Source organism: Drosophila suzukii, chromosome 2L, assembly GCF_043229965.1.
Source record: "Drosophila suzukii chromosome 2L, CBGP_Dsuzu_IsoJpt1.0, whole genome shotgun sequence".
NCBI lineage: Eukaryota > Metazoa > Arthropoda > Insecta > Diptera > Drosophilidae > Drosophila > Drosophila suzukii.
The window spans coordinates 18,426,125-18,447,994 of NC_092080.1; the positions used below are offsets into that span (position 1 = coordinate 18,426,125).

The 21,870-nt window shown below is 40.5% G+C and overlaps 2 protein-coding genes across 5 annotated transcripts in view; one reads left to right on the top strand and one right to left on the bottom strand.

The window, feature by feature from the left end:
- The first annotated feature begins 388 nt into the window (after positions 1 to 388).
- LOC108012144 (uncharacterized) lies at positions 389 to 1,266 on the top strand. 2 transcript variants are annotated; one of them, XM_070994419.1, is made up of 2 exons: positions 389 to 808; positions 860 to 1,266. In XM_070994419.1, exons 1-2 carry the CDS (start codon positions 420 to 422, stop codon positions 1,029 to 1,031), a joined length of 561 nt encoding a protein of 186 aa, XP_070850520.1. In that variant the 5' UTR covers positions 389 to 419; the 3' UTR covers positions 1,032 to 1,266. The 2 variants fall into 2 exon arrangements, with proteins under 2 accessions (XP_070850520.1, XP_016932928.3); XM_017077439.4 differs by having other exon boundaries at positions 389 to 1,262.
- A 2,545-nt stretch (positions 1,267 to 3,811) lies between these two features.
- Positions 3,812 to 21,870, bottom strand: part of Shawl (Shaw-like) — a 49,130-nt gene continuing 31,071 nt past the window's right edge. The window contains exons 3-12 of one of the 3 annotated variants that reach the window (XM_036815317.3): positions 19,840 to 19,989; positions 16,660 to 16,792; positions 16,421 to 16,600; positions 15,583 to 16,080; positions 15,029 to 15,325; positions 14,258 to 14,467; positions 13,936 to 14,191; positions 11,923 to 12,246; positions 8,388 to 8,492; positions 3,812 to 7,204 (exon numbers count right to left, since the gene is read on the bottom strand). In XM_036815317.3, coding sequence (XP_036671212.3) covers positions 6,549 to 7,204; positions 8,388 to 8,492; positions 11,923 to 12,246; positions 13,936 to 14,191; positions 14,258 to 14,467; positions 15,029 to 15,325; positions 15,583 to 16,080; positions 16,421 to 16,600; positions 16,660 to 16,792; positions 19,840 to 19,989 — 2,809 coding nt within the window. In that variant the 3' untranslated portion in view covers positions 3,812 to 6,548. The remainder of the gene's footprint in view (positions 7,205 to 8,387; positions 8,493 to 11,922; positions 12,247 to 13,935; positions 14,192 to 14,257; positions 14,468 to 15,028; positions 15,326 to 15,582; positions 16,081 to 16,420; positions 16,601 to 16,659; positions 16,793 to 19,839; positions 19,990 to 21,870) is intronic. The other 2 variants (XM_036815322.3, XM_036815324.3) reach the window with 2 other exon arrangements.

The window sequence follows — 21,870 nt, forward strand, 5'->3', positions numbered from 1 at the left end:
TCGGCTCCTGCTGTTGATTGGAGCATGCTAATTATCCCGGGACTGTCAATCACGATGAAGCAAGTGGGTGAAACTGCACTTAAAGGTGATTGAACACTTTGTGTGCTCAAAGGTTTTTGCTTTAATTAGTTGAGGGTTTTTTATTGGGTTCTATATAAAGTGAAGTGTTCTATAATATGTGGTAATTATTGTTATAAATTATTATAAGAAAGTAGACCTCAATAATCACGGCTATGTATAATATGTTATGCTGACTTTGTTCTGTATTTCACAGTTTTAATTGAATTCTTTATATAATGTTTAAAGAATTGAGTAGTTATCTGCAAATAAAATCTAGTTTTCAATAAAATCTTACAAATTTGACAAGTACACTTTTCGGGAGGTTTCTTAAAATACCAAAAAAGGGGTATTTTAATAAAATGGAAAACCTGGCCGTGTGCCTAGCGGCCTTTTTCCAACTAATGGGCTGCTACTTTTTCTTTGCCCAGCCGGAGGATCGCTGCTCGCAGGCTCCCGACTTGGCCAGCTGGATCTTTCTGGTGGCCACTATGTGTTTCCTGTGGGATACCTCCATCTATCCCCGTCGATTTATGCACATGGCCCGCTTTTGGCGGATTCTCATCGAGATCGTGGCTGGCATTTTCCTGGCCGAGGTGGGCACCATAATCATTTGGTGCGGCCTGGAAAGGTTCCTCTACAGCCTGACGGATCTGCTCCTGAATTTGACGCACAACGGCTGCCAATCCTCGCCGTATGGATATTGGCTGTCGGGGCTGATTACCAGCTTGGTGGCTTTGGCGGTGTTGTGGTACGTCCTGGAAGCCACCGATGGCATGTACTACCTAATGAAGTTCGCCAGGGAGTTGGGCACCACCACGATGGACACCTGGGGAATGCTGAGCTGCTATATCAATATGAACAACCGGGATAGACGTCGGGCATTGAAGGTGTGCCAATTGGCCAGAAAAACGCCCAACCGCCGGTCATCGTCTCGCAGATGTTGCCAACCGGATGGAGATAGTTGTGACTGACCTGCTTCTATATATTTTTTCTATTAAATGTGTTTTGTTTCCCTTTTAAAATTAATTTTTCATCTGGCAATCTAGAGCAATAACTCTTTTGGCAGAAAGGATGCAAAAGGAAAAAGAAAGTTCCTTTCCTTGGTTTTTTTTACAGTCACACACAGTTGGCATTCAAGAAGCCAAAAGTGGGTCATCAGATTGTCAATTTCTAAGGGCCTCAGAGCAATGGAGAACAGCTGCAAATGTAAGATTTCGACAACCAGTAAGAAATATTATACTCAAATATTTTATATAAGCTTGTTAATATCCTGTCACTTTAATTATTAAAAGTTTAAAATAAATTTCTCACAGGCCGTTTTAATTCTTCCTACAAAGTGAAAACAAATTGAATCCATTTAATTCAAGTTATTACAGTTGTAATACGAACATTGTGTTGATGAAAAGCTCATAGCCACCCCCCGAAAAAGAACAGAATAAGATGTCCCGATTATTCATCGAAAGGAGCATTACTCATACGCCCTGTCAGCCACACCCTCTAGAAGTGTGGCCATAACAAACACACACAGAAGGAAAAAACACGCTCAAGTACACACACAAAAAGGCAGCTGAAAATGAATAAAAATGGGCGTGTCAGACGAGTTGCAGACAATCAGAGAACACATTTAGAGATTGCCATGCATTTCTAGGCAGCCATAGCCGCCATATGCTAACTTTGATTACTTCTTCTGGCTTTTATCGCATCAACCCATTCCCAAACTTCCCTGCCATTTCCCAGAAATGTAGGCGAGGCAGACAGGGAAAGGCGAAGAAATTGTATTTCATTTTCCTGGGCCTGAAAAAGACGGAACCGGATATGCGACATTTTATCAACTCAGGCATAAATCAGCAGCTTATGCTGGATTCCCGCGGAGAGGTGGGTTGGATGGCTGGAGTTCCATTCCCACGCTTTAACTCGGGTTTCACTTACTTTCGTTGTCCCTGCCTGTTTGAAGCTGGCAAATAATTTATTTTGCATAAATTTGCCAGCACTTAACGATGGGGATCTACGCCACACCTATGCATGTAAGAGAATTCCTATCCCATGCCAAAGAACAAGCGCGAGGAATACGTTCTGTGTGCGGGTCACGCTGAATTATGCCATCTAATTTGTCTGCAGGCAGGTGGTGCTCATTAATCTTACCTCGCTTATGAGCGGCTCTCCTGTCTCCGTCTGTTTTTCTTGCCGTACCTCTGTAGCACACTCGTGGGATCCTGGAATTCTGGATCCTGGGCCGCAGATAAGCTCCTCGCCTTTGCAGCCCGGCTCACGTAGCGGGTTTTGTGATTTCCTTTGCCCGCTTCAATGCCAGGCAGGGGATTTTCCACGATCCCCTTTCTGGATGGAGGAAATAAACTATAATAATGGTTTGCGGCTTACAGGGAAAAACAATTCCACACCAAACAAAGAAATATAACGCCCAATATACAACACTTACTGCTCTGAAAGAATGACATGATATATAATTTAGAAATTTTATTTATTTTTGTTATGGGTGATGAAGCATCTGTGTATGTTAAGTGATGTCTGATTAAAATTATCCTTATAAAAAGCTACTTATTTATTTGTTACTTTAAAAATATTGGCAAACTTCCATAACTACGAAATTCTTAACTCAAGAAAACTCTATTTTATACAACTCTCTTTGTAAGACGAGCTTCCTTTACTCAAATTTATATTATAATGCTATGCTTAAGCAGCAAAAATATTTATAATCCTATAAAAACTTTAAATAAATCAAACAAGAAATAAATATATTTACACTTAATCGAAGTCTTCGTAACTCAATTTTGTAATTGGCAGTTGGTCTTTGGAGCTATGAAAGTAAAACTGGTTTTTTAAGAAATTCCTATCCCTATCTATCTACCTATCTATTTTTCTATCTATCTATCTATCTATCTATCTATCTATCTATCTATCTATCTATCTATCTATCTATCTATCTATCTATCTATCTATCTATCTACCTATCTATCTATCTATCTATCCATCTATCTATCTATCTATCTATCTATCTATCTATCTATCTATCTATCTATATTTCTAAATATTCCACTATCTTTCCATCTATCCATCTATCCATCTATCCATCTATCCATCTATCCATCTATCCATCTATTTATCTTTCTATCTACTTCTTTTCCAAAAAACAAGGCAGAGTATCCAGATATCTTATACAAACATGGCTTTTGTGAGTCGACCCGCATAGTTCCGCACCTGACTCCGCTTAATGCTTAATGGATTTGCGCTTTGATGTGCCAACTGCGTGTACGTGTATCAAAATCGTCCTGGGAAGTGCCTATGTGGCGGTGTGTGTGTGTGTGTTGGCCTGGTTGTAAGTGGTTAAGTGTCTATATTAGACGCCATCACTTGCAGTTTCCCATTTCCAAGGGCCCGATGGTATTTTTTTGCCGTGTTTTTTGGTCCATTTTACTGCAGAGGTGGCAAGCATAAATTTCCCTCTAAATGGCCTTATGAGGGCGGCCTCGAAGCTGATCCTCTGTTTATGGCCTGGCCAAATGAAATGTGAGTGGGAGTCGTATTCGCATTTGGAACGGGCGTAGGTGTGGAAGTGCCTCGTGTTGGCCCTTTTAAATTAAAAATCCTGCCCGTGGCTTCTGTTTGGGCGGCCCTGAAATTGAATTTCCTCCGTCCCGTTTTGATTAGCATAAAATGCGGTACGTGTCTTGGTTTGGCTGAAAAACGTGAGGTTGTGATGATGGGCTTGTGTAGAAATCATTGAAATATTGAATGCTTTTTCAAAGAATTTTTATTTCCGTTAAAATTTAATTTCTTTTTAGCACACCACATTTTGTTTTTTATTTATTATTTACTTTTTCGGATCTCATTTTTTTCAACATTTAAAAATTCGCTTTGTTTGTAAACAGTTTTGGTTTTATGTACTCCTGTTCTTGACACTTTACTTACAATAAATATTGTAGAAATGTTTTTCCACTCTCGACATTTAACTAATGAATTTTCAGTTGTTCTTGAGATTACCTATGTACACACAGAATTATACTTGCAAAATTCTCGTAATTTACGTTCAGCCGGGTTTTCGCTTCCTGTCTGTGGTGGGTGATTTCTTTCAAAAGGATTTATTTTTTGAATTGATTTCTGTATGCAATGGATTTTTTCTGCATCGACCAGACTAAACTTAGTTATTTGCTAGGCAAAAGTTTAATATTAGTTTAGTATCTCACTTGTGTTTTTTAAACTAACTATATTCCTATTGAAACAATGTTTATTTCAATTAGCACTGGTTCGCTGCAGCATCTCTTATATCAAAAGACTCATTTCCGTTTTCTTTTAAGATTATGTAAAATTATTTAAATTTAACTTTAGTTAAAAAGTTTGTTTACGAATTAACAATAAATATTTATATTCTTTTCAGATTTTTCCTAATTTTGAATTTCTTGGTAATATAGGAAAACTGTGTGTGTTTTTGTTTTAAATTGAACAGTTTTAAAAGCAACATTTTCCTTGTACATTTTAAAGTAAGGAATCTAAATTTGAACGAGAAAAAAGGAGTGCAGTCGGCAAGCCGAAACGAGGAATATCCTTACACAACAATTAGGCAATTATTTAACATTTAATCAGAGATTAGTAATAAAGAGTAAATTTAGAACGACGCACATTCAGACCAACTGATTTGATTATACTGACTAATTGGAATCACTTCCCTCACATCATTGCTTGGGCGTGATACCTATTTAAATCTATACGTCCAACTAATTTCCACATACACTTACAACGAGCTTTGTTTTAAAAAGCGGTCGACTTTTTAAACTCTTCCTTACACAAGAATTGGAATCAAAATTGTTCGTCTTTTTGTTAATCGTTTTTAGCACATCAAAAACTATAAATATTGGACCAAAAATTACCATTGAACCTTATGTAAAGTCAAATATGTTTTCTACTGTCTTCTTTTTGTTTTCATGTTCAGTTTCATTTTCTTTCGGTTAGTCCTTGACCGTCATACTCAAATATTTACAGTTCCATGCGTTTAGCTTTGCTCTTTCATCCAGCTTTTATGAATAAATCAATTAACATTTATGGGTATAAATGTCGAAGAATGAAAACCCAACACAGCGACCCCAAGAGATACTATTTACAAGGTCAACCACACAAACCGCCATCGAAAAGGAATTGTGTGAGTGAAAATGGAAATGGGGGATGGGAGGGGACATCAAGGACTCGAAGGACACGAATGTCGTCGCCGTTTTAGTTTTTGGCTGTCTTGGCCTTTTGTGCCCCTTGTCGACACAGTTTTTGCTCGCCAGTTCATTGAAATGGTGGCAGTCAATGTGTCAGATAAACAAGCCAGCCCTGTGACACTTTTGGCCATGATTCAGGGTCTGTGATCCGGGAAACGAAGCGTGCGAGTCAAGTGTGGGAATTTATAGTTGGCCATGCAATTTTTGTCCCGAAGATTTGCACAATAAACACCTTGACGTGCCGGAAAGTGGGGGAGGTCCTTTACACACATACATATACTCGTATCGCTGGCTGGCTGCACACAAGTGGTCACATTTATATGGACGATATGTTTGCCTTGTATGCGGGCAGCTTCCTATTTGACCACCACTCCTTGTTTGCAGGACTTGGCCAGGACGTGCTCGGCCACCCACACAGGCAAACAATCCCACATGCACGCTGCCAATGACAGTTGTCAACATGACAGTTATAAGGACACTGATACAAATGTTACGGATGTTTGTCTTGGCCAGACAAGAAATGCTGTTTGTCGCCGGCCGTGAGTGGAGTGCAAAGATTGATTAAAACTGCTGATAAATGGTTGTGAAACGTTAAATGTCCCGTCTTAAAATTAATGGAAACGCTACCGCAATGCTTTTAAGCTTGAAATTGGAAAGTTTACAGATGGAGAGGCAGTGATCCAGCGACTTACTATTTTTTGTAAGCACTATCTAGTTGTTTCTTGGGAAACTATTAAATAACCACTCTTGCAAGGCAGCTTTATGATCTCGAAAACATTAAAATCACTGTTTATGTTTATCCATTGAGCACACGACGGTTTTTAGAGCATCTATTTAGTGGAAGTTTAGGAACACTTAGCTAAGTCTCTGCTAGACCATAAATGTTTTATAGATTTTTAAAAGTTGGTAAAATTTAAAACTTTAGCTAGTCAGTTTAGTTATATTTAAAACATTTGCTGAACATTGAGAAGTTATTAAGACATTCTCCTATTTTAAATTCACCTTAGAACTGGGCAAAAGTTTGAGTATGATTGACCTTGGTTTTGCAACTCCTAAGACTTTGTGCGCTTTCTTAACCAGATAAAGTTGCATTCAGCATCGCGTTTAGAGTGGCACATAACACCTAACGACTCATTCACCTTACACATACACTTGATTTCTTAAAGATTGTAACCTCTTTTTAAACTTTCACCGAGTTGCAGTTTTGGGCAGTACTTTTGAGAAGTTGGTAAGTCCGTTTTAGCGGGGAAAATCCCAGTTTATGTCTGGCAATCAATGCCGTGGACCTATGTAGATCCCACCGAGACTATCGTCCCCGCCCACACCACTGCCCTCACCGTCCTCGTCATCCTCGTCCTCCTCCTCCTCGTCGTTATCCAAAAGACCATTATCCATCCCAATGGCATCCGTTATGTTCTCCTGGCCACTCTGGCCATTGTTGATAGTGGCTCCCTCGTAGGTATCGCTGTCCTCCACCAGGCAGCAGTCCCCGCACTCGTCCGTCGAGGAGTTGACCTCGTCGCTGAGATCGTCCAGCAGCGTCACCTTGGGAGCCCGAAACTCATCCGGACATCCCACCGAGACTCCGGCGGAGGCAACCGAAATCTTGATGTTGCAATTCGAGGAGGCGTGGCAGGCGTGGGCGTGCGGGATGGGCTGCTGAATGGTGGCCACCTGGGAGGAACCCACTCCGTGAGCGGCCCGGAAACTCAGATTGGGGGTTCGCTGACCCATACTGGCCATTCCGGGTGGCATCTGTGTGTGCGACATACTCAATGTGGGCGGTACACTCAGCACTGCCGGCCCACCGCCCCCCGGTGCCGCCCCCTTGTGGGCGTGGGGATGGGCGTGGCTCGAGTACATCAGCTGGTGCGTATCGGAGGCCAAATTGTGGGCGGTCAGCTGCAGCGGATGCTGATCCTTGCGTTCTGTCGAGTGGAGAAAGCAGAAGAGATGGCAACAATAAACACTTCGGCTTGCAAAGTATCTGAAGGATGCGAACGCGGAAGCGGAAGTGCATTCGAGGACATGTCGGCGATTGGTTTATCGCCACCACATTGTGCAGGCATCTGTGAGGGCCTCAAGTGAATGAGCCAGCACTTCGCGTCCTCCAGCACTTCCGGCTCCGGTGTTTTGTGAGTGAGAAATATGCGGGAGTAGAAGCACTCAGAACCCTGTCCTTAAATTAATTTAGTTGAAATATAAGCTGATTAAAATTGGTTTGAAGTAGTGTTCGTCGGCCTGCAAATCCCCTGTATTTATGGGGACAATTTTTGGATATGGCTTGTGCATTCTTATAATTTTGGATTTAATTGGTTTTCGGCAAGTTATTCTATAAACTTAAGAAAATGTATACCAGTGCAGTCTTATAACGAAAAAGTAATCATAGGAAGAATTTATATCATTTCAATTTTCTAATATCAATTTAATATATTTTATGCTCATGGCTCACAGACTTTAAAACGAAAATGACTGAGTTTCTGGGTTTAATAAAATGAACGTAAATTATTTGCTAACAAAAAATTTGCTCTTCTAATATGAATTAAAAGGTTTGAGAATTTTATCAGAATGCTCTGCATTATTGGCCTTGGGCTTTTAGCAAAGAGTCAAACAACATAAAAAGGAATTGATTCATTTTCCGTTTTGAAGAATAAATTAAATTTACTTATTGCTAATGGCTCACAGACTTTAAAACTAGAAATATTGAGTTCTTTTTCGCAAACTGTATGGTAAAAGTTCCTAGAAATTCAAGCCTGAAATTAAAGCAAACGAAACTCGTTATTCCTAAAATTAATCAACGGGTTGGGGAATATTCTCGGAGTGCAGTACTCTGCAGGGGTGTGAAAACTTTCCGGTGACACCCTGCCCTCGACCTGACAAGAACCATTGTCCCGGCCGTACAATGGCTCTCAAACTGTGTGTGTGGTTACAAGTGGGTTCAACTGCGTGGCCTCACCTTTTCCGCCGCCCCCGCCCCCGCCACACAATTATCTGTCCGCAAAACTTTCAACTAACGTGGACTGAAGGGGAAAATCCCCGGCTGGCAGAGGAGGAGGAAAAGGAGTAGAAGGACCAGGAGGACCTGCATGAGGAAGCCCATCATCAACTCACCCAGGGGGCCCAGAAGTTTCGGCTGGAGCGGCAGCATGAAGTCGTGGCCAGTCGTCGCCGCCCGCGGCTGAAGGCTCTGCACCGCCGGCACGCTCAAGTAGTCCGCTGCAAAGTCAGAGGAGGCGGCCCGGAAAAGCCGGGGAAATGCGTTAGTGGCGTCGGAGCAAACAATGTAACGGTGGCCGGGGCCAAGGCAAAAGTTTCCCCCAAAACAACCGAAAAAGAAAACAAACACGGAAAGCGGGAAAAAAGAAAAGCGGGAGTGGTTGAATGGTTTACAAAACTTTAAAAAAGGCACGCAGCTAAAAATGTCTTCTACATAGCATTCTGATAAAAAGTTGGCGGCAAGACATACGGAAAAAAAGTGAAAAGTTGCGAAATCATTTTTAATATTTATATAGCTAAATACACTCGCATAAAATATACATCTTTATCAACAGGCACTTGAAGAGCAGACGTGAAAAACTTTTAAATTGCTATAATGGCAAGTGGGGGAAAATCTATTTGAATTTTCTAAGTTTAAATGGGATAAAGTATCTGAATAAATTAAAGATGTAGCATTTGGAAAGGTTTACTAGCAAGCAAATGCATATGGACAAAAATAATACAAATACAGACAATCATTCGACACAAAAAATTAAATAAATATTCATACACATATTACAATCTATAGTTTATAATACATCACAGTTGTCACTGCTCCAGTAAACATATTTACTCAATGTCAACATTATGTTAACCAAAAAAATCTTCTCAATGGTAGTTCCTCTACTTAACAAGGCAATCCATCAAAGGACCGTCTTTTCCGACAAACTTTTAACTATAATTGACAGTTGTTGAGAAGTTTTTACCGTGAAAATTGGTTTACTTTCACAGTGTGTATTTGAGCTAGTGCAACAACTTAAATATTAAAATTAATTTCCGAGAATTCTCAGAGCGCTTGGTGGTGCGAAGGGCAAAAAATCAACAGCAAGTGAAACACGGTGAAGAATGGGTTGGGATTTTTTCACAGACATGCCCTTAGGTGGATCTGCCTTAATTGAAATTCCTGACCATCGGCCTGCCGTTGGCATTCGTTCTTGGCCCACTGTGGCCATAAATTGTTCAGGCCTTTGCTCGTTGTATATGTATGGGTGTGCGTTTGGTAAATGACCACTACAAGATCGCAGAAATAAACCAGTAGCTCCTCCACTTGGCCCGCTAGTGATTTAGTTGCTATTTTTGTGTGCTCCGCAATTTGCATCCAAAAGTGGTAGCAAAAGCTTCTGCCCTCCAGTTGCCACACTTTGCCATAATGCAAAAGCAGCTCAGAGGCGGAAAAGATGGGGGGCCAACAGGAACCGTGCCAAATGTCACCGCTCCTGCATTTCCGGCGAACAGAGAAATGTCATTTGCCCCGGCTCAGAACGTGCCAAAGTATGCAACACTTTTCTCGTTTCCTTTTTTAGCGAGAAAACGGGGCCAACTGCGTCTCCTAAGCAGCTTATAAACAGTTTTTGCTACGTGTGAACCGTTCTTTAAATAACAACAATGCGGCCAAGAAGAAAACATTTAGTAATTACATTTCTCAGAGTATTTATAAACGGTGGCTCGACGAATCGGTACATAAATAACACTAAAGATCGTTAGGATAAAAACTAAATTTATAGTTATTGAAAGATTTCCTTGAATACAACTAAAGCAGAAAAACCAAACTTTTTCTTCTCTGAAATACAAGTAATATTCCATGTAGTTATTTTATGCAAGCCCTACAATTAAATCGTTTTTTATAAAACTTTTAACCCCTGACACTTTCCTTGTATAACTACAGCTCAAAACTTTCCTCGCCTTTTCGAATTAGCATTTATGGTCCTTTTTCTTTATAACACTTTCTCACTATACAACATCCGAGTAAGTTCAGCTAAGCAACTCTGAACTTTTGACTGAATTTCTTTCCTTTTTCTTTGCTTTTCACGGGCTCACAACTGGCTCAAGAAATTAATCGCCTTGAGAGCCGCAAACTGCCTTCCGTTTCCCTATTTGAGTACCACCACACTTTTCCTGGACAAAAGGAAAAAAAAAGTAGAGATTTCAGCCTGCACACTTGAGCTTTTGTGGCTTTAATTAAAATGCACATCATGCAGAAATTTTCCTGACCAGGTTCCTCGCATTATATATTTTTTTTCGACAGGTTTTCCTCCTCCATATTTTTACACTTTTTGTATTTTTTTTTTGAGCAGGGCTATTTTCCAGCGCTTCGTTGGACGGCCAGGCAAATGGAAAAAGTTTTTCAATTTGTTTGACGATAAATGAACTTTATTTCTATATATGTTTGAGTGGCTAAGTGCGGGCAGCAGCATATAGAATGTTTGCGCCGGTTTGGCCTTTTTGAAATATGACATAAAAAGGATTTTCGCCTAGCATAATAAAATTGTAATTAAAGTTAAATGCCGAAAACAAAAAAGAAGTTGCAAAAAGCTTTTAATATGCAAATAAACATAAAAAGTTTTCCCTTTGCCGCTTTGTGTTTGCTGCAACCTCTTTTATTGACTGAGTGACAAAGTTATGGCATTCGGGGGAAATTTATAGCATGCGATAAATCCTAACAAGCTCGGGGCAATGACAGTGGGGTTTGCCCCACCCAGAGGACTAATTGTCGGAAACCCATAAGAAGATTTTACCATGGCATTAAAGAAAATGTACACTTAGGGCTAAACGAGAAGGTGTAATATGAATTTAACATTTATAATTTAAATGATCTATAAATAGTGACTAAACATGGGTAGTATCGACATATTTATAATTATTTAAAATTTACAAAGGTGTTTAATGCAAAAAAGTTTTTCATTGTAAACTATACAAATCAATATTATTTTATTGTTAGTAATCTACACATACCATTTTACATTTTTGGAATCCAATAAAAAAATGTCGTCCACAATTAATTTTTAAAGTATAATAAAGTATATAAAGTATAATATAACAAATTAGTTGATTTTGCCGAATTCGTTTTATATGTTTTCTTCACAAAATTCATATGGTTCTTATTTTAGAATAGAACTGATGTTACAACATTTTTCTATTTTAATGTTGAGTAGATTCTCAACATTGGGCCTCCCTGTAATATTTACTAACCTTACCCGTTCATTATTCTAAAATATCCAAAATAAACAAGCCTTACTTTACCTACTTAATATAATTCATCTTAATTTCGACATTGTATAATATACATCGTACGTACAAATATGTATAAACCAATATTCCTAACAAGCTAAGATGTAATGAACCCCCAGCTCTTTTTTAGGATATTTGAAATTTTTTCTTAGAACATAAATATTTATTATAGATATATATACCGGTGCTTATTTTTCTCAGTGCTTTTACCAGGCATAAAAAGGAATTTTTCTGTAAATGGTTAATAAACATTTGTACACGTGCAGCATGCCAAGACAGAGACGGGGGAGGGGCGTAGAGAAAAGGGGTGGTGAAAGGAGAAAGTAGAGAGGGATGAAGAGAGACTGAAAGACAGATAGGCACAAGACAAGACAACACTTACAACTGATGAAGGAGGGACCGGCGGGGGCGGCTGCGGCGGCTGTGGCAACGGCTGCCGAAGCGGCTGAGCCAGTGAGCGATGCCGGTGACGTCATCGCCGCCGCCGCCGACGAAGCGGGGCCAAGGCCATGGGCGTGGGCGTGGGCGTGGGCATGGGCATGGGCGTGGCCATGGCTGTGGTGGGCGGGCGGTGGCTGGAGCATAGGCACTTGGTAGGTCATTGCCGACATGGGCGTCGGATCAGCCGCACTCGCCATGGTCGTCGTCGTCGTCCTTTGCGCAGGATGCAGGCCAATGACATTGACGCCGTTCACGTTCACGGTGCCTGGATTACCGACCGGATGCGGCGGACGGATGCGTTTACATTCGGATACACATATACAACACACGCATTCGTTTACATGTCGTTACACCAACACACACAAAAAGTAACAAGTACAAATACAAATACAATAGACCAACATTGAGGAACAAAAAATAAATAAATGTAATTAAAGAACAATATGCAGAAACATCAAATTTAGCGGATTACAGGTGTGAAAGGCAGGGGAATATGGTTTAAATTTCAAATTTTGAAAATACCCCAAAAGCACTAAAAAATGTAAGTTCGAATGGGTTAATACATACAGACATATTTATTAAACAATGTAATATTAAAAAAAAAAATCAATTTCAACTTGTCAACTAAAATAATAGAATACAAAGCCAGCAGAACATTAAAACTCAGAAACAGCATTGATAGTTTGAATTAAATGAAACGATTGAATTTATCTTAGATGTTTGTTATCTCTCCTTAAATATGTCCTTGAGAATATACTTTCTTTAGTCAAATGTTTAAGAGGCTTTCCCCTATTAGGACCATAAATAATCGGGATTATCTCAAATCAACATTAATGAACTTGGCAGTGCGGCCGAGAAATGCAAGGCTAAGATGTCCACAAGCCGGAATTGGGAGCATTAAGCAAAACCGAAGCGATTATAAATCCTCGTACGACACTAAATTTATAACCCTTGGTGAAATTGCGAAATCGCTCCGCAATTGCAGCTGCTGGGGGCGGCAGAGAAATGTGGGAAATACTGTCCTCGGTTGAGTGCATATATCCACTTAAGTCCTTCGGCCCCCGGGGTCTGCAGCCTCATCAGCAGCCAAGCCACTCACATGTGGTGAAAGTCCTGCCTTCAATGCTTTTGAATAATCAGTAAAATGGAAATTTACCACATGAAACTCCCCCAGTGGCGTAGGAGGGGGCAAATCTCTGGGGGCAGGCAGCCCCCCCAGGGAATGCTAAATGCTAAATAACAGCTGACTTGCCCAGGGAAGGGTGCATAAATAATAAAATAATTAAACAAGAAATTGAATGAAATTAATTCAGGCCCCAACAGCGAGGAAAAAGCAAGAGCGAGTATCTCAGTGTGTGTGTGTGTGTGAGAGTATCTGTGTGATGTATGCTGCATGTGTCGTGTGTTAGTCTGTAGGACTGAGTCTGCTCTAAATATCTGCAGGCCGAAAAAGCAACAAAAAAGAAAATTAAATTCAATACAACTTCAAAGTGACAGAAGGAGAAAGACAAGAGAACTAAAGCCGAAAATCACGACTTTATTGCTACCCTGTACTCGAATTTTTGAGCTTAATTTTATTAAAAGTATTGCATATACGCAAAAGTATAGACATTTTGTATAACTACGTATTGATGCTTTCTCATTTTATATTGATGTGATTCTTATTATTTGCTTTAAACCAGTACAATTTTATTTTCTACACCTAACAACTTTGAAATTTGGAAAGAAAGTACTACTCAAAAACAACATTTTTTCAAAAAAAAATATTTAAAAAAAAATTAACAGCTGCAAAATTAAAAAAATTCGTAATTTACTAAAATTTCTAAGTCTGTTTTTACAAAAAAAAACCTATGCATTATTTATTTAAAATGATTTATGGTTATAAGTTGTCCATTCTGACAGATAGGTTTTTTTTCGAGTACAGGGTACACAAAAGAACTGCTGCAAGACTCACCGATTTTGGCACCGCCAAATGCATCCTTGAACATGGGCGTCCCGGCATGGGCGGGGTGACCCACTGCGTGGCCACCGAGTCCCGGCCCCCCTGCTCCCGCTGGACCCACGCCCCCGGCCACCAATCCCGGCCCAGTGGGCCCCGTCTGTTTAATGGCATTCGTCCTTCCGCGGTGCGGAGCAGTTGGCTCCCTCTTGCGACGCGGCTGCTCCACGGGCAGGACACGTCGTCGCTTCTTGGGCAGCTTGGAGCGAGCCTGGCAATGGAAACGCAAAGCGGGTAAACAACGTGGACACACAAAGCCTCCGAACCGCCAACTAACCTGAGTGTGGGAGTAGAACATGGAGAAGTTACTGACGATGACCGGAACGGGCAGGGCGATGGTCAGCACTCCGGCCAGGGCACACAGAGCGCCCACAAACATGCCCGGATAGGTCTTGGGCGCCACATCGCCGTATCCCACGGTGGTCATGGTCACAATCGCCCACCACAGTCCCAATGGGATGCTCTTAAACTGGTTGTCCGGATTGTCCTGCCGGAAAAATAGAACACTTTTTAGTCCCATTTAAAATTAACCTCCCATGGGTGCTACACAAATCACAAGGGTTTTAAAATAATTTTCAAATGTCCATTTAGGTGTCTTGAAGTGTGCGGGGATTAAAGGATAGTCGCCTTTCCGAATGAATTCATTGAACTTTTAAATTGGTTGCACACTTCTAAACACATAAAATTGTTTTCGATATCAATAATGGGTTATACGTATCTATAAGTTTAAAATAGGACATTTAAGTTAGCATCCATTGAAAATTAATTTAGGTTGATACAATCTAATCCGTTTATGGAAATTTTTTTTATTCTTTATGGATAACATATTATATTGGCTAATAATATCCTTTTATATTGTAAACCTCTTTAGGGGCCGTCCATAAACCACGTGGACAGTTTTGTGGTGAGGGGGGAGTTCGTCAAAATTCCACGATTTTCCACGAGGGGGGAGGGGGGTCAAGAAGTGCTTAAAATTTTTCCACGTGGTTTATGGACGGCCCCTTAAGAATATTTTAAAATAAAATTTAAATTTTTGAAGAAGTCTCACCTGCAACTTCTCCGCATAGTAAGCCAGACTGGCGAAGAAAACAATGCCCAGGACAAGGAAGAATACCAGCAGAGTGAGCTCCTTGGCCGAGGCCTTGAACGTATGGATGAGGATCCTTAAGCCCGGTGAATGGCGTGTCAGCTTAAACAGCCGCATTATCCGCACGATGGAGAAGGCCTCCAGGAGACCCGTATATTCCCCCATGCGCTGCATCACGTCCGTATAGAAGCTCAAAGTGGCCGTAAAGTCAATGATATTAACCGGCGACTTGATGAACTGCCATAAATTGGGGGAGACCTGGAAAAAAAATAAATAAAGGACCCAGTCTTAGTGTTTCCAATAAATAGATTCTTGTTTTTAAAATATGATGTTTAGACCTATACGAAGAAAAAAGTTCTAGAATCAACTTGAAATGATAAATCATGTAAAATCGAAACGAAACTTTATTAAATCAAGTACAATTTTTTATAAATTTCTTTATCAGTATGGTTCTATAGGATGAACTATAAAGATTATCTTGGAATAAATGCTTAGCTTATTGTTTGAGTACTCACTATCAGCCTGATGAGGACCTCGATGAAGAACCAGACGTTGCACACCAGCTCCACGTAGAAGAAGGCCTCGTGAGGCTGGCCGTAGGTCTCGATCCATCCGTGCTTTCTCCTCCCGTTTTGGCCCAATATCTTCTGCTCGATGAACTCGTTCAGACTGCTCCCGTTGATATTCCGTTTCAGTCGCTGCCGCTGGCCGCCCTTGATGGTGGCAATGGGCGTGGCCTGGCCGGGAGCGGTAAAGTTGCCGCTGCTGTAGCTCGTGTAGTTCGTGACACGAAAGGTGGGTCCGATGCTGCCGCTGGGCGGCGTGATGCTGTGCTGATGGTACTGATGGGTCTGCGGCGGTTCGCCCAAGGGATCGTGTCCGTGTGGAGGTCCGCCCGCCCCTGTTCCATCGTCGGGGGAAGAGGGCAGGTCCACGCGGAAGCCGGGGTGGGTCTTCAGGCAGAATGATATCACAGAAACAAATATAAAGAAAACCGACATGCCAGCAACGATCTGCAGAAGAAATATATATTGCATAAGTAAGCATTAAGTAAATATAAAAAGGATTACTTTTTAGGGTTTTCACATCAAAATACAACAAAATTAAGCCACACAAAAATGTTAAAGAAAAAAAACCTCTATTAACTTAACAATATAATATTAAATTGACACATCATTACAAACATATATTGTAATATTTAAAGAAGGCAACATATTATAGAATGTACCAAAATAATATTATTATGGCAGGTAAACAAATTAAAATAAATATATGTGCTAATATTAAAAAAAGTAAGATATATAATAACAGATCTTTACTTAGGATCTTATATTTTTAAAGATAACAACCCACCTTGGCACCCGTAGAGCTGGAGGGCTCATCGAACATGGCCCAGATCTTGGGTTTTATACGTTGCCAGCAGTTAAGCTCGCCGTTGCTCAGTGCCTCCTCAAAGCCAAATAGGCGAGCTATCTGCTCCTCCGTGGGCTTCTCATTTTCAATATCTAGCTTATCTAATATGGCTAAGGTGTTCTATGGGAAGATCCACATTTAATGTAAAAGTTATGTGATCAAAAGGAAGCATAACTTACTTGCGTATCGCGATGTATGCTATAGGTTGACCAACAGCAAGGTTCTACCTGGTTAGAGTCCAATCCCCAGAATTCCAGCTCCTCCTCGAAGAGCGGTCCACACACGTCGGTTGGATAGTGCAGTTTTCCAGTTCTGAAAATATAAATAAACTCCTAAATTACCTGGTGCTTCACCTTGGGCTTATCTTTTATCCACCAAAGTGGAATAAGTTGCTTAGCCCCACTCTAAGAAACTTCTTCACAAATTTGAATACCACCCTGTTCAGCAAAAATCCACAAGTCTTTGTTCGCAAATTATTCAAGCCGGAGATGCATAGCATCCCATTAAGACACAGCAATTATGCCATAAGTAAGGTTTGACTAAATGCCCTCTCTCACTCTCTATCAACGAGTCTCCTTTTCGACCCTTTCAACCGGTCAAAACAAATTCATGGACTTGGCCAAGCATGCAGAGGGCTTAGACATCAGACCGAATAATGTTATGGCCAAAACGGCACGTCTGAAATTGTGGCTGCAAATTGCGCAACTGAAAGTCTGGCAGGATGGGATGGTATCACTTGCATATGCATGGTGGGCAAATGTGTGGATGTGGATATATGCATTGCATGCACCAGGTAAAAAACGAAAAAAAAAACAGACATGGTCATTCCACACCCACCTCTTGACCCCCTTCTCCAACACTTGGCATATTCATAATGCTGCCTTGGCCATTGTTCCATTCTCTTGGCCAACAACAATTTGTGATGCTTTCACTGCTCTATATGTGTGTGAGCTCAAATTGCAGTAAATGGCTGCGGGGGAGTTCCAAAAAAAGGATGAAGGATTGGGGAGGGGGGGGCTCGTCCTTGTCCACAGTTGTTGGCCAACTTGTAATGCCATATCAGCTGCCGGACAGTCGCCGAGTGGAGGGGTGAGTCCTTGCATGGTTTTATTTTTGGATGATATCTTCACTTACCACCCTTACCACCCAACCCCACCCAACCCCACACCACCCCACACACACGTGTGCACATCCTGAATGTCCTTTTTGTGCCGGCTCCCAACATATTTGGTGCAACTTTTTCGCTCTATAGCGCTGACCGTACTTTTGTGCTGCTTAAAAATCATTTCATGCCATGAATTCCTTGAAAAAATATTATGAAATTAAATAAAATAAAGGTAGATTTTCCAGTGCTTCACAATTTTTTGTGGACTTGCAAATTGACGCTCTCATTTCCCGATCCGGATTCAGCTTCACGATACTGACTATAGCCTTCACAACAGACTTCGACATTTCCGCATATCCGTCTTAAATTTATTAAAAGTTTTCGCGTTTAACTTTTTTAAATACCGTTAAAAATAAAAAATACTAAAAATTTTATTTATTAATGGAAATGGAAGACCGTTTAAAGTTCTTAAAATAATAATTTAATTTTTCCAAGGATTTTTTTTTATCCAAATCTAGGGTATCCGTCTTTTGCAATCATATACTTCATGTCACGTCCACCCCATTTTTAATCTTTTTAAGCGCGCTGCAGTCATTGTCATGGCTTTTCGATATTGCTCTCGACACACATTCACGTGGATCGTTAATTGGTATTCTCCATAAAACCCGCAATTCGGCCAACTTTTTGTGCCCCTGTCCCAACATATAAATATTTTCCGAGTCCGCCAAATTTCATTTTGGTGAAATCACTTTCATTCTCTCTTAATCCTCTACCCTTGCATTTCTTCGCCTTTTTCCTTCATAAAGTGTGCATAACAAATATAACGCATACGCAGCGTGCAACCGATGCAATCAATATTTATAGCTGACCTCAACAAGCACGTGAGCCGATCAGGCGCATAAAGAGTCTCTGCGTTTAAATGTGCATAAATAATTATATCGATTGGCTCTGACACACTTGGCCTCAGATATTTACATTTAATATGGAGATGTGATACAAGGGGTTTATGGTTTAACGGTCTTCGTTAATGAATTTAACTCATAAAATAATCATGAAATATTTATGAGAAATTTTCTTGGGGAACTTGCAAAAGAATTAAAGTTACATTCCGTTACAAATTAAAAGGTATTTGCCACAATCAAAGTTTAATTAAATAACTTTCTTTGGAAAAACATCTGTAAAATGTACTAAAATATGTAAATCCATACATGGTTTTTCTCTCAGAAAAACATTGCATCTCCCATAGAAATAGCATAAATTCCAATCTGTAAATAATCAATAAATAACCATTCCAACGCGCATTTCCTTTGTTATTTTGCTGCACTTTTGCTGCCCCTACAGCTTATCTATATGAAATCTCTTCACACAAATTGTCTGGGGCATTTGGTGCGTGCATAATTTGATTATATGAATATTCCCAGAGGAGGGAGGTTTTCCGACAGACCCCTAGTTTCAACCACACCCCTCGGGGGGTCTCCGTTTCATTTCCAATCAACGCGGGATGTTGCAGTATTTTTTCCGCTGTTGCCCTTCTTTGACACCATTTTCCTGGCCAACGGTGCCTGGTTAATTGAGTTGGAAAACTGTTTGGCCAAAGTCCCTGGAGCCATGGGTGGGTGTTCGGGAAAATCCGGTAAATATAACGGACGCTCCTGCCCAATCGATGAAGATGAAGGAGCGTAAAATGCCGGCAGCCTTGCCTCATCCGAAAACAACTCCATCTGCAGTTGCAGGTGGGTACAGTAAACGGGTGATGAGCTAAACAAACTTTCATTAATTTTAAACAAGTTAAGTCATCGCAACGGGGCAGACAACACCTCAACTCAGCGCAGCTCAGCTCACGGCAAAGATAAATGAGCCCGCTAATGACCCCGAAAAACGCTGGATAAACTTTTGCAGCTCAAAAACTTTAGATTAATGGCCGAGCCAAGTTCGTTCTGCTCCTGGGGCAGCAATTAAAATATTAGTTTGTTTATACATCAAGCAATCTATAACGAATACTGACTCTTGATATGTTTTCCTGGGCGCCATTAATCAGGGAAATCATTACGGGTAAGAGCATAAATTGAAAATGCAAAAGTAGCGAAAACATCTCCAGTGGAATTTTCCAAGAAAATGGTGTCTTTTTCCTCCCATTTTCATTTCTTAAGATGTAATTACAATGCCCAAGGCTCTCAACAAATATTCACAGTCGTTGCACGTATAAATAGCTTTCGGAAGCTTAATTAGCCCATCACCGGACTTGGACACTCACCTGTAATAGTTGAGGATTTGGGTGAAGACCCCGGGATGGCGATCGAAAAAGTATTCATTGAGTACCGGATCGTAGTTGGCCAGGGCTTCGGTCAGTCGGGAGAGACGTGTTGCGGGGATTTTCTTGAGCGTGGCCTTGTAGGTTTCATATCTGCAATGGTAACAATAGAGGGTTAGTTAGTTGAGAGTTGCCACTATGAGTTCCAAGGAGAATTTTACTTTCCGAAATGGTTAATAACCCAACAAATTACCTTCACCATAACTACTCTTCTAACGCTTGACCCTTTTGCGACCAAATTCTATAATATCGAGCCATGAAACCCGAGTCCCTGAAAAAGTGAGCAATAAATAAAGGGTGGAGTAAAAATAACAGGGCGGGTCAAGCAAGTGTAAGCAAAACCAGACCATAAGCCATTTGCATATATTTCGCCGTATTTTTTCCCACAGCTCTACGCGATTTTTCCCTTTTCACTCCATTCCCCCTTTTTTTTATTGTGTGCCAAAAGCATAAAGCATTAGGGTTTTTGGTTATGGTTTTGGCCAAAGTCCAAAGTGGGTCACGTAGATTTTGGTGTAGAATTTCTTTTGTGTGATTTGACCTTTGACAGAGATCAATGCCGCACAAAATTGATGGATTTCCCATTTATCCTGTTTGACAGTTGTTGATATTTGCTGACTAAACAAAAGACAATTTAGTGAATTCTCTGACATTCAAATGATTTGAATATGCTAATAATTTAGTGTGGGGGAAAGTATAGGGTTTCTTCTAAATATAGAATTTCAATGGCTTTCTTCTTATGCTATTAGCAAACTGTCATTAGAACTTTCCTTAACTAGAAATATATAATATATTTCTTTGTCATCACACAAAATCAAAGCAGCAATTATTGTTAGTAAATAATTACAAGCAGTTCTTGGTTCTTCTCCCATTGGGATATTCAATATCAGCTCCCAGGGAACACAAATATTACTCGTGTTAATCATATTCCCACCTTGTCTTCACCTGAACTGCTCTACACATGGGTATCATACCACCACACGCAAACCAAACTTAATTTACTTAATCATCCATAAAATTATACGAGCACGTGGAGCGACAACAACTCCCACCAGGCGTAATTAAATTCAATTGAAAGTAATTTCCAGCAAATTGTTGTAAATTTCATTTTCGCATTTATAACCCGCACATTCCCGGGCCCAGCAATCAATGGCATTTAAGTGCGTGTCCTGGCGACCAAAATGGAGTGGAGGGGGGGGCCAAATGGAGGAGCTGAGCTGAGCTGTCCATATGCAATTTATTTTTTACGCCAAACTGTTTGCTCTCGGATATTAAATATTTCATGCAGCTGAGGACAGCAACCGCATCGACAGTCGACAGCCGAATCATCAATAACAGGGTCCGCCGCATAACAATCGCCATTAAAGTTTATTCGGGCGGTTCGGCGATGGTAATTGGCCCCGCCGGAGGATGAGGACCCATGGAATGGACGGAAATGGTAGTGGAGCCGGAGTCGAACAAATGTTTACCCAGCCTCCGTTTCAATTGCATGCAATTGAATTAGTTTTTTCGTCCTGATTTCGACCAACGATGCGTATACGTGATTTACTTGACAGCTGTGCTGAGCTTTCAATTTACGACTGGAATAAATTTCCAAAGATTTTGACAAATTGGCCTAAATCGCATTTAATGAATTATGTTGGAATAAATCTCTTCCTCTTTTCGCCCATCAATTTTGTGTTCGTAATCCGGCTGACAGCCGAAAAGTATGCTAAAACAATTTGTATAATACGAGTGGTAAGAGAAGGGATGATAAATGTTTGAAGAGTCAGCTAAATGATGGAGTGGAACAGCAAAATAAACATCAAAGTAATGAGCAATAAAAACGCACATGCTGAAATCGGGCATTTTACTAATGTTTTATAATTTCACTCAATTTGTATTTGGAATTAAATGCCTACTCAATACTTTACCAAACTGAAAGGTTCTGTTGCAGAAATAAATGTAGCTCTTTATGTTAAGTTTTTCTCAACA